Source organism: Rhinolophus hipposideros, assembly GCF_964194185.1.
Source record: "Rhinolophus hipposideros genome assembly, chromosome: 12".
Lineage (NCBI taxonomy): Eukaryota > Metazoa > Chordata > Mammalia > Chiroptera > Rhinolophidae > Rhinolophus > Rhinolophus hipposideros.
Window position 1 is genome coordinate 52516437 of NC_138058.1, and position 12720 is coordinate 52529156.

Below are 12720 nucleotides of genomic sequence, written 5' to 3' on the forward strand. Positions count from 1 at the left end.
CACGCGCTCTCCCCTCGTTTCCTGCTGGCCTGAATGCGGGAGGAGGGGCATCCGGGCCCCCTGACGGCTGCCGCCGGCTTCGGAGCTCACTGATCGGTCCCTGCCAGCCTCGGAGGTGAGGCCGCCCCCTTCGCCGCCGAAGCATGCACGGTGACGCGCACACACACCCCTGACCTCCCCGTCCGTTTTCAGGGGGCTGGGGAGGAAATTCAAGTTCGTAAGGAACATTTTCCCCTTTCAAGCGCCGGGCTGGCCTCCTGGGGTTGACAGCTGGAGTGACTGCCTAGGCCCGCGACGGCCTCTTGCATCGCTCCCAGGCCCGGCGCTGCGCTGTGGTCCTTGGGGTAGTCGTGTTAATGCAGACCCAGCGCGCGCAGCCTGCAGGCTCGGAGCGCCGGGGCTTGTCCTGAAGCTTCGGCCGTCCCCCACGCTTCCCTGTAGGAAAACACTTGGAGACTTCCAGCGTGGGATATTCATGCTGGGACATTTGATGTATTGCTGGCCAGGCGCAGCGGGGGAGGGGGGGGAAGGGGGCTATGCGCCCAGAAGTGGATCAGAGAAAAGGAGGCTGGGTTGTCAGGGGTGTGATTGATCTTGGTGCTTCGGTTTTCCAGTTTATGGAATGGATTAATGACATATGTTTTACTAGACACTCAAGCCTTATTTGCAGTATTTATTTTAATTTTTTACCGCATTGTTTTTCTTTTTCCTTTTTTTTTTTTTTTTTTTGTACCACTGTCCTTTAAAATTCGGCCCTCAGGTTTTGCCTCAAATTATGTTAAGTTTCTCCAAATGAGATGAGAAGTAAAGGCTGACTTTTCATTTCTTAGTGGTTGCATTCATGAAGCTCGACTTTTAACATTAAAAAAAATGTATTTTTTTTAATTTGTTGCTTTAAGGTGTGAATTTAAAACCTCAGTAATGGAGTTAGCCCACAGTTTATTGCTAAACGAAGAAGCTTTGGCTCAAATCACAGAAGCCAAGAGACCGGTTTTTATCTTTGAGTGGTTGCGATTTCTTGATAAAGTCTTGGTTGCTGCCAACAAGGTATGTTATATTTTTTCCGGTTGTGTGAACATAATCAAGAGTGTTATGTGTTCGTGATTTATGAGAAAACGTTATATTTTGGAAAGGTCGTGGGTCACTTACAGAACTGGAACGTATTGCACTGTGATAGGAATTTCTTGTCTGTCCTTTTTCTATTCTGTGGCACTACCCAAACCTCCTTTAAATCAACCTTGTTGCCTACTTCATGTCTCTACCTGGACAGCCGAATGTCACTGGTGGAAAACATGACTCTGTGACTTTAAATTCATTATCTCCAACTTCAAGTGGTCCCTCAGTGCTGCCTCGCTATCACAATGTCTTCATTTATCTCTCAGAGGAATAAATAATAGACTTTTCTTACTTGCTGTTTTCTTCTTCCTGCATAATCTATTTCATCCACGTTGCTTTTCATTTTCTGTTGTTAAAATTAGATGCTTTCCTCAAACATCTGATGTTCTTTGGCTGTCTGCTCAAATTTTAGAGTGAGTAGTAAAAAGTTTTCTGGGCAGGGTGAAGTGTGCTTCACCGTAGGATGGTCTGGTTCTTTGAGGAGCCGCTGACATTAGGATCTTAAGTTCTTGGCTCATCATTCCCCAGTAGAGACTTTTGTACTCTAGTGTCCTCAGGTATGCGACTAGCTGTCTGGGTGCTAGGAATTGTGGGAGGAGGCTGGGGACTTCAACATTCAGTATGCAAACTTTCACTTCATTCCCGTTTTCAGTAGTTTTCATAGCCCACAGCTGTGCCCGAGCTTCCTAAGTCCAGAATGGCGGAGTGAGATATGGGAGTCTTACAGCTTCTTAGGCTCTCAACCATTCCCTCCATTTCTAGGCACAGCTTCACTCCTCCTTAAGTTCTTAGGGCCTCAAAACAACAACAACAACAACAAGAAAACATAAGATTGTAGAGGGTTCTGTGTTGTAAGTTGGGTCTCGTCTCAGCTTTCCCTGTTGGGGATACCTGGCTTCCATATTTTGCACTGTTTCTTTTCCTATTTTCTTTACCCTTCTGGATTGTGCTTTTGTTGTTGTTATTGTTGCCCTTTAGTGGAGTTTCTTTCACTGGAAGTTTCTATTTTCTCTTAATCCCCCTCCAATTGGGTGTTTGTTGTCTTCACTCCACTGAAACAGCTCTTTTCCAGTCATCAGCGATCTCAAATTGCCCAAACCAGTGGTCAGTAGTCTGTCTTAATTGACCTACCAGCAGCTTTTGATATAGTTGATTCTCTACCTTGAAATACTGAAAATATTTTTTGTTGTGAAATTGAAAAATACAAAAGAGTATATAAAGTTATCTGAGTTATGAAGCATAATAATATGAACATCTGTACTCCCTAATTAAAAAATAGATTGCTTTCATTTCTGCTGATGCATACTTTGTGTTAAGATTCTCTTATTTGTGGCTCCCAAGCCACCGTTTGCTTTTAGTTCTCCTCCTTCTTCACTATTCTTCATTGTTTTTTTATTGGCTCTTTCTGAATTCTGGGCACTTTAAAATAAAAAATCTATTTATTGTTATTCCTTCAGTGACATCATCTAATGTCATGATTTTTACTACCATATAGCAGTAATGATTCCCACATATCCAACGAGCTGACCTACCTCTTGGATATCTAAACAGCATCTCAAAATTAACATATTCAAAACCAAATTCTTGATTTCCCCCTCACAAACTTGTCCTTTCTCCAGTGTTCTCCATGTCAGGAAATGACCGTTGTATCCTTCTAATTGCTCAGGTCATACTCGTAAACCTTAGTGGCATTCTTGACTTCTCCCTTTTTCTCAGACTTCACATCATATTTATCAGCAAATCTCATTAGCTCTATCCACTAAATATACCCAGAATTAAATTAGATTGCATCATCTCCATTTTTACCACCCTTATCTGAATTATTGCAAAAGCTTCCTATGTGCTCACCCTGCTTCCATCATATACCTTGCAGAGTATTCTTAGCTCAGTATTCAGAATGAGCCTATTAAAACATTTAGATCATGTCTCCCCTCTGCTTCAAACTCTCATAATAAAACATAAAATTCTTACGATGATGTATAAGACAATACACAACCTGGTCCCTTCTACCCTTCTGAGTTCTTCTACTGCTTCCTGTCTCTTACTCTGCTCCCACCAAACTGTTCTCGGTGTCCTCAAACCCGTTACACATGCTGCCTCCTCCACTGTTCTCTTTGTCTAGAATGTTCCTCTCCCAGATATTTGCATAGCTCTTGCCTTCAATATTTTTCGGAGTCCTTTCCTTACTAATCTATGTAAAATAGTAACTCACACTATTCATTTTCAATTCGGTAAACTCTTATCTCCCTTCTAGGATATAAACTTCATGAGGGTAGAGACTTTGTCTGTTGTGTTCACCGTTGCCTAGAATATTCATGTCTAGAATAGTGTATGGCATGTAGTAAGTTCATAGTATTTCTTGAATGAATGAATGAATTTTCAGTATTCATTATGGGTAGATCTGAATATTTTTTTCTGTTGTGTAGGGCTCTTCAATGTTTCTTTTGATGCCCTTCACTGATCTGTAACTTACTGGACTATTGACTTGGCTTTTAAAGGGGAGCCCATCTGGGTTGTCCATACACCCAATATTTTACATCCTTGGACCATTGGTTTATTTCTTAGTAAGCTGATGTGGAAACGTTGGATCTAGAGTAGTCACTTTTATTGGCAGTTAACTCTTTGGCACTGGAGGGGAATAAAGCAGAGTATTTAATCTAGTAAAGAATGGTTCATTTCTTATTGAACTCTTTATCTTGAAAATTCGCATTTATGGTTTTGTGCCCACTGTAATCTAGATTTTAATTATTGGAGTGCCTTAACTGTTAAGTATTCTTTTTTTTTACTAAAGGGCAACAACAGTACATATAAGAAAGAAACTGATCATATCTTTATTTTTTTTTTTTTTATAACAGACTGATGTAAAGGAAAAACAGAAAAAACTTGTTGAACAATTAACTGGATTAATAAGTAGTTCACCTGGACCACCTACCCGGAAATTGTTAGCTAAAAATCTCGCAGCCCTTTATAGCATTGGGGATACGTTCACTGTTTTTCAAACACTTGAAAAATGTAATGAAATTATCAGAAATAAAGATGACACTGCAGCCTACTTACCAACAAAATTGTGAGTACTTACTCTGAGATGCCCCTTGAAACATTTTTTTTTTCAGAGTAATTTACCTTAGGAAGTTACTGTCTTTATAATATGCTGATTATAAAGAGCTCCAGGTAGGTGGAACCTGAGGCATGCTGCTGACACTAAACACTCTAAATAGGTCTGGGGCAGGGGTTCTATTTCAGCATTTGCTCCATTGCCACTGGGACTTTCAGCGAACTACAGAGAATTGGTATGATGTCAGCCATTTACACAGCGGTCTTTTGGTAAATTTGAAGGAAGTAATATTCTTAGCTGGGATGGATAGAAAAGTAAACAATTTCTAGCCAATGAGATTGAGGCAGGAATGGGCCAATTATAGCCCAGAGGCCAAACCCAGCCTGCTTGCTACCTGTTTTGTAAGTGGAGTTTTAGTGGGATGTAGATATGCCTTTCCGTTTAGGCGATCGCTGCTTCTGTGCTGTAATGACAGAGCTGCGTATCTGAGACAGAGACAATTTTGTCTGCACATTTGCTGACCACGACATTAAGAGATTAACTCAAGTCCTGTACATACCTGTGGTTTGGATCAAGGGCAGAAATTTTTGGAGTAAGTCTTGAGGATAATGGTTATAGGGATGGATACATCCTATGAAAGAGTCAAATAAGAAACGCGGCAGTTATAGTACTGTGAGAGGTGCTGTGGGAGGGAAAAGAACACCTACTGAAGCTTAGCAGTGGTGGGAGTGGAGAGCAATGTCAAGGAGCTTCTCAAGGCGACGCCAGCCAAAGAAGATCAATCATCAAGGGGACACGTGGAAACTAGTCAAGTAAGGGGTTAAGATGGGAAGATGGATGTGGTAGGCTAGGGGTTGGCAAACTGTATGAAAAGGGACAGCTAGTAAATATTTTTGGCTTTGTCAGAATATAGTCCAAATATTTTTGGACTATACATCTCTGTCACAATTACTTATCTGTGCCACAGACAGAGAGGAGTATGACTGTATTTCTATAAAACTTTATTTACTAAACACAGGTGTTAGGCTGGATGATGGATCAGGTTTGGTCTGCACCCTGTAGTTTGCCAACTTATTTTCTAGACAAAGGAAACTTCTAATTGGAAGCAGAAGTAGCTTATGTATACCTTATTTCACAGTGCTTTTCAGAAAGATGCAAAATAGTGGAGGAAACAATTGTGAGGAGAAGATGATGAGTTCAGTTCTGTGAATGCTGATTTTGGAGTACAAGTGGGAATCTCCAAGTGAGAGTGCATCATAGGCAGTTGGAAATCCTGGTATGGATTTCAGAGATCTGAGTTGTTAATGTAGTTTTGGTGAGTAGACAATGGAGATTGGGGAGTAGGCTGAACCCTCCAGTATGGATAAGGTTACCTAGGAAGAGTATACTACTTACTGTTGGAGGAGAGAAGATGCCAAGGATACAACTCAGTACCATCATTCAGGGGGCCAGGACCAGTATAATAGCTTACAGAGGAAATGTGGTAATTATTCTGGACACTGATTTTTAGGTCTGTTCCAACTGCGTAGATATATTGTTAGATATATTGTGTTTAAATTTTGTGTTGTTTGGGATAAATGTAGATCTCAAAAGTTTTGAAAGAGATTAGTGAGTATTATTGCTTTCCAGTTTATTTTGGGGTTTGAAGCTATGTTAATACTTTGATGAATTAGTTCTCCATCACTTAGCCAAACCACCCATGATTTTGTAGTTCTGCTTAAGTAGAATTTATTACATATTGTTCATATGTATTTCCAGTGGTTTCTTGGGTTCTGTTTAGCAATTTCCTAATATATTCTTGCATGTGACCTTAGTCATTCATTAGCTTTGTTATCAGCCTGGAGAGTATTTGGAAAAAGCATGGGAAATGAAGTCAAAGAGGAGAAAGTTGATTCCCTGATATTACTGTTTATTACATGTGTGACAATGAGCTACATTTGTGTAATCTCCCTCAGCTTCAGAGTAACTTGCTCAGGACACATAGCTATTAGGTGGCAGGTTCTAGTACTGAGGCACACATCTACCAGATCCTAAAGCGTACGCTCTTCACCTCTGTGCTCTACTCTGGCCTCTAAGCTAAATTCACAGCTATTCACTTATTTACGATTTATATGAGTGTTGGGAGGGTGATTTCCTCCCTCCTGAAGAGATGGGCTGCTGTTATATTTCTTCTTCTATGTATCAAATGTTTCATTAAAGTAATTTAGATTAAATTTTACAAGTAATTGTTTACTATTATTTGTATATTAAGAGGCAGACACTGTGAGCAATACAAAAATATATATGATAGATTCCTTGTTTTCATGGTTTGCATTTCCATTGGCAGGATAAGATATAGTCACATGAAATGGTCAAGTCACAACACAGTAAACAATATAATTTTGTCAAAATAAGTGGTTGACATTGTTATATATAATGAGAAAAGAGAGGAATCTTTGTGGATTGATGTAATTTGGGAAGTCTTCATAAAAGGAAAGCTTGAGTTTCTTTCCAAAGGATGGGTCTGATTTGTTACGTAAATATATATTTATTCTTTTATTTTCCTAACAAGAATACAATTTGATTAGCCGTAGTATTTGTTGCAATTATAAAAAATAAACAAAATGTTTTTGAAAGCTGAAAATTAAGGATTTGTAGCCAAGTGTCCTGCACAAATATAAATTGATTTCTGAAAATGAGAAAAGTATGATGAAATTGTATTACTGACCTCAGCAATGACTAATGAAGGTATCACTTCTTACAGGGCTGCAGTGACTTGTGTAGGAGCATTTTATGAAAAAATGGGGAGAATGCTAGGCAGTACATTTCCAGAAACAGTAAATAATCTTTTGAAATCTCTGAAAAGTGCAGAGGTAAGTTTTTTTTTTTAAACTAAATTTATTGGGTGACAATGGTTGGTAAAATTACATAGGTTTCAAGTATGCAATTCTGTAATACATTATCTATATATCACATTGTGTGCTCACCACCCAGAGTCAGTTCTCCTTCCATCACCATATATTTGACTCCCTTTACCCTCTTCTACCATAGAAGTTTTATAACAAATATTATTTAAATGTTCTGCTTGTGGCAGGAGTTAGATGTCAGTTAAAAATATGTTTATTTGCCTTTTTTCTGTCACTGTGGTACTCATACTACTTAGCAAGACGGTAATTTAATGTTGTTACTTGCAAAAAAATTACTTGCCCCTTCTTTTAATGTATATTACCTCGTATTTCAGGGAAAAGGAAAAGTGTGCTTTTCCTTGACAAAGAATAGATCATTTTCTTTATTTAGCCTTAGGGATGTTTTTGCATTGCCATTTTACGTTTTGTGCCATAGCTAATGTACTAGTTTCCTGGGGCTGCCATAATAAATTACCACAGACTGAGTGGCTTAAAACAACAGAAATTTATTGTCTCACAGTTCAGGAGGCCAGAAGCCTGAAATCAAGGCGTCAGGAGGGCCATGCTTCCTCTGAAGCCTCTTAGGAAGAATCCTTCCTTGTCTTCTTAGCTTCTAGTGGTTGCTGACAATCCTTGGCCCCCCTTGGTTTGTAGAGGCAGCTCTCCAATCTTTGCCTCCCTGCCCCCTGGTGTTCCCCCTGTGCATGTCTGTGTCCGGTTTCTTCTCTCCTAAGGATGCCAGTCATTGGGTTAGAGCCCACCCTAATCCAGTACGACCTCATCTGTACTTGATTTCACCTGCGAAGACCTTATTTCCAAACAGAGTCATGCTCGCAAGTAACAGCACTTCGGACTGGAACTAATCTTTAGAGTGGAGGGACTCTATTTAATCCACAGCAGCCAATATCAAGTGAAAATAGTTCTGTTTTGTCATGTCAGTTTGGTATTGCTTCTGAAAATTCCTTGTTAACTTGAAGTTAACTACAAATAGGCTCAGCCCTGGAGGCTCGGAGTCTAATTCCCTTATCTAGGAAAACGAAAGATTTCTTGGACAACACCTCTTCTGGGAACTATTTATTCATTTATCAAATAAGAAATGAGGACGTATTGTCAGGCATTGGGCATATAAAGATGAGTAAGACATGGTCCTGACCTCAAACAGCTTAGAGTCTAGTGGAAGACATCTATGTTTAAATATACTATTAGAAATATGAATCAAGCACTAGAAAAGTATGAAAACAAGACTTTGAATTTGTCACAAGAAAAGGAGAATTTGGTGTATCTGTGACAAGTGTTTTGCATGTGTTGATGTTTTCTTTCTCTTTTAGATGGTTTATATTCTTAAGTACTTTTTCCTTAACCTTTCTGAAAGTTAGGATCCCTACGATATGGTACTGGAACTTTTGCATTTGTCTTCATGTCCTCATTATATTGCACTTCAACAGGTCATAGAAGCATTGGAATGCATTTACTTAACCTACTTTGTCAGAAAGATACTATTTAATTGAAGTTAGTAATTATTTTTATCTTACAGGTACTTTCTAGAATACTATATTTTATTTTTTATTACATTATTGTTTACAATTTAGAAGTACGGCCATTAAGCCCAGGCAGTTTTTGTGTTTTGATATGCTCTTGTTTAAATGTGGAATTTGTTTTACAACAGTTTTTAAGTTTTGCTTTGTGTTCACGGCTAGTCTCAAGGGCGAAGTGAAATCTTAATGAGTCTACAGAAAGTTCTGAATGGACTGGGTGGTGCAGCCGCCTCCTCTCATCGTGACATTTACAAGAATGCCAGGTCCCTCTTGACCGACAGGTCGATGGCTGTTCGATGTGCAGTTGCCAAGGTTAGTCCTCAGCCAATTTATAATGCTGCTCATTATCCTGCTTGCTCTTAAACAGACAATATTTTTTTTCTTTTAAAGTTTTAAGAGATGATTGCATAGCTTTTGTCCCCATGGATTAGTTTCATTTCATTCTATATAAATAGAATTATGTGGTATGTACTCTTTTTTTTCTTTTTTTCTTTTTTTTGGCTGGGGGTCTGGCTTCTTTCACACACCATAATTATTTTGAAATGCATCTACGTTGCTACACGCTCATTTAATAGTTCATTTCTTTTTATTGCAGAGTAGTATTTCATTGTATAGCTATACCGCCCGTCGGTTTATTGCTTCTTTTATAAAGGACATTTGGGTTGCTTCCAGTTTGGGTTATTACAAAAAAATATGCTGTGAACATCTCTGTACAAGTTTTTGTATGGACAGTGCTTTCATATCACTTGGGTAAAATACCTAGGAGTGGAATGGCTGGATCATATGCTAGATTTATATTGAACTTTTTGAGAAATTTCTACTGTTTTCCAAAGTACTTGTGCCATTTTACATTCCCACCAGCAATGTATGAGATTTTCCACTTCTTCCACATCCTCACTGACATTTGGTATTGCCAATCTTTTTAATTCTAGCCCTTCTTATAGAGAAGTACAGACATGTCATTGTGGCTCTAATTAGCATTTCCCTAATGACTAACGATGAGCATATTTTTGGGTGCTTATTGGCTGTCCATGTCTTCTTTGATAAAGAGCCTATTCAAAACTTTTGTGCATTGTTTTATTATTTGTTCCCATTATTGAGTTTTATGGGTATTCTATAGGTTCTTTATATATACTGTATCAGATACATTATTTGCAAATATTTTCTCCCAGTCTGTGGCTTGTCTTTTCATTCTCCAAATAGTGCATTTCTAAGAGAAATTTTGCATTTTGTTAAAGTCCAATTGATCAGTTTTCTTATATGGATTGTGCTTTTGGTGTTGTAGCTAAGAAAACTTGACCTAACCCAAATTTTCTCCTGTGTTTCCTTAAAGTTTTATTGGTTAATACATAATATGTGATCTTTTCTCTGTTAATTTTTATATATAGTGTAAGATATGAATTAAAGTTCTTTTTTTATTTTTCCATGGATATCCACTTGTTCTGGCACAATGTTGAAAAGATTGTCTTTTCTTCACTAACTTGCCTTTGCACCTTTGTTGAAAATCAGTTGTCCATATAAATGTGGTTCTATTTTGAGCTCTTTGTTCTGTTCCATTGTCTATCTTGATGTCAACACTTTCTTGATTACTGTACCTTTATAATAAACCTTAAAATCAGGTAGTTAGCCCTCCAACTTTTTCTTTTTCAAAATAGTTTTGACTATTCTAGGTTCTTTGCATTTCTATATGAATTTTAGCTCATCAATTTCTACAAAAATACATTCTGGGATTGTGATTTAGGTTGCACTGAATCTATAGATCAATTTGGGGAGAGTTGGCAGCTTAATAATATTAAGTCTTCCAACCCATGAATATGATATCTCTCTCTTCATTTAGGTCTCTTTGATATCTCTTAGCAACATTTTGTGGTTTTGAATGTACAGGTCTTGCACATCTTTTGCCAGATTTATTCCTAAATAGTTCATATTTTAATGCTATTTTAAATGGTATTGATTTGTTCAATTTCAATTTCTTGTTAATTACTAACATAGAAATATAGTTGATTTTGTACATTGATCTTGTATCCGCTCTCTTGCTAAACTGACTTATGAGACGTTTTAATAGATTCTGTCAGATATTGCATATAGATAATCATCTGTCCATGAATAAAGACAGCTTTATTTCTCTTCGTATCTGGATTCCTTTTATTTATTTTTCTTGTGTTATTGCACTGACTGGCTGGATCCTTTGTAGAGTGTTGAACAGAAAACATGAGAGCAGACATCTTTGTCTTGTTCCATATCCTTAAGGGGAAAACAGTCAGTCCTTCACCATGAAGTATCCTGTTATTATAAGTCCTATTTTACTTGATGATCTTTATCAGGTTGAGGAAGTGTCCTTATATTCTTAGCTTTCTAAGAAGTTTCATCAGGAATGGATGTTGTCGAATGACTTGATTTAAATTTGATTTCTTGTGTTTTTTCTGGTATTGCAGTTTTCTAACTAAACTCTTGAAGATAACTGTAGATTTTACATGCAATTGTGAGAAATAACATAGAGAGATTTTAATAAACTTTTACTCAGTTCCTTCCACGGAAATATCTTAAGAAGTATAGTATGATATTACAACCAGTATAATACAGTAATAAATTGACACAATCTACTGATCTTTTTCAGTTTTTCCTCAGTTTTACCTATGTTCTGTTAAATTCTTTTCAACATCTATTGAGATGATTATATGACTTTTTTTTTCAGTTTGTTAATGTAATGAATTACAGTGATTAGTTTTAGAATTTTAACCAATCTTTCCTTCCTAGGATAAACGCCACTTGGTCATGATATATTACGCTTTTTATGTATTGCTCGATGAGAGTCACTACAGGTTTGTTTAGAATTTTTGCATGTATGTTCATGAAAGATATTGGTATGTAGTTTTCTACTCTTTGAGTGTCTTTATCAAATTTCAATATCAGAGTAATAATGGCCCCATAGAATGAGTTGGGAAGTATACCCTTCTCTTCAATTTTCTGGAAGTGTTTCTATAGAATTGGTATTTTTTCTTCTCAAAAGTTTGGTGAAATTCAGCAGTACAGCTCTCTGGGACTTCAGTTTTCTTTGGGGGAAAATTTTAAAACAAATCCAATTTTTAAAGTAGATACTGGGCTATTTAGGTTATCTGTTTTTTTTCTTGAGTGAGTTGTCTGTTTCATCTAAATTGCCAAACTTATTGGCATAAAGTTTATAATATTTCCTTTGTCCTTTTAATATATATTGAAGCTAGTGACATGACCTCCCTCGGTCCAAATTTTGGTCATTTGTGTCTTCTCTTTTTCCTCTCATGTCTGTCTAGAAATTTGTCAATTTTTTTGGTCATCTCAAAGCAGCTTTTGGTTTCATTTTTATTCTTTTTTAGTTTTCTTGATGTCCTCTCTTATCTGTTACTTCCTTTTTTTCCAGCTTACTTTGTCTTCAATTTGCTCTATGTCATATAGTTTCTTAAGTGGAAGCTGAAGTTATGTATTTGAGACCTTTCTTCTTTCTTATATAGGAGTTTAGTGATAAACGTTTCCTCCTAAGTATTGGAAACTTTCTCAAGACTGTAAACTGGAGCAGGTGTGGGTTCACCTTATTTGTTTTCCATTTCTTAAGGTATACTATCCTTTATCTCCTGCTGTCCAGTGTCTTGAAAACGCTTGTTTCATATATTTTGTCCAATATTTTGGTTATTTCCAGGAGGGTAAATTTGGTTCTTATTATTCCATCTCTGGAAGTGGAAGTTGTAGGATGTAATGTACTTTTTTTAAAATTCCAGTGTCTACTCGAACTACAGAATGAAGCTGTGTTCATGTGGACTGCTGAACTGGAAAATATAGCCACTCTCTGCTTTAAGGCTTTGGAAAACTCAAATTACGGGGTACGAGTGGCAGTGTCTAAACTCCTAGGAACAGTCATGGCTACAGCATTGATGCCAAAACAAGCAACAGGTACCGTTGTTTGCCAAGCCCTGATTTAGACTGCAACAGATATTTAAAAGTATATGGAATGCTTCCTTCTATATGAGTTATTCCTTATAGGCAAATCACTTTAAAGGATTTAAACTTTTAGGTATCTATGTCTACTTTTTCACTTAATTAAAGTACCCGAATGCCATTTTTCTTAGTTAAGGCACTTTTTATGATGATATTATGC

The 12720-nt window shown here is 37.3% G+C and overlaps 1 protein-coding gene across 2 annotated transcripts in view; it reads left to right on the top strand.

Moving 5' to 3' along the window:
- Window positions 1-37: 37 nt before the first annotated feature.
- The window catches only part of HEATR5B (HEAT repeat containing 5B), a 74039-nt gene continuing 61356 nt past the window's right edge, over window positions 38-12720 (top strand). For both annotated transcript variants that reach the window (XM_081068376.1, XM_081068377.1), the window contains exons 1-6: window positions 38-115; window positions 900-1047; window positions 3972-4183; window positions 6915-7023; window positions 8754-8903; window positions 12344-12515. In XM_081068376.1, the coding sequence (XP_080924502.1) occupies window positions 922-1047; window positions 3972-4183; window positions 6915-7023; window positions 8754-8903; window positions 12344-12515 (769 nt within the window). In that variant the 5' untranslated portion in view covers window positions 38-115; window positions 900-921. The remainder of the gene's footprint in view (window positions 116-899; window positions 1048-3971; window positions 4184-6914; window positions 7024-8753; window positions 8904-12343; window positions 12516-12720) is intronic.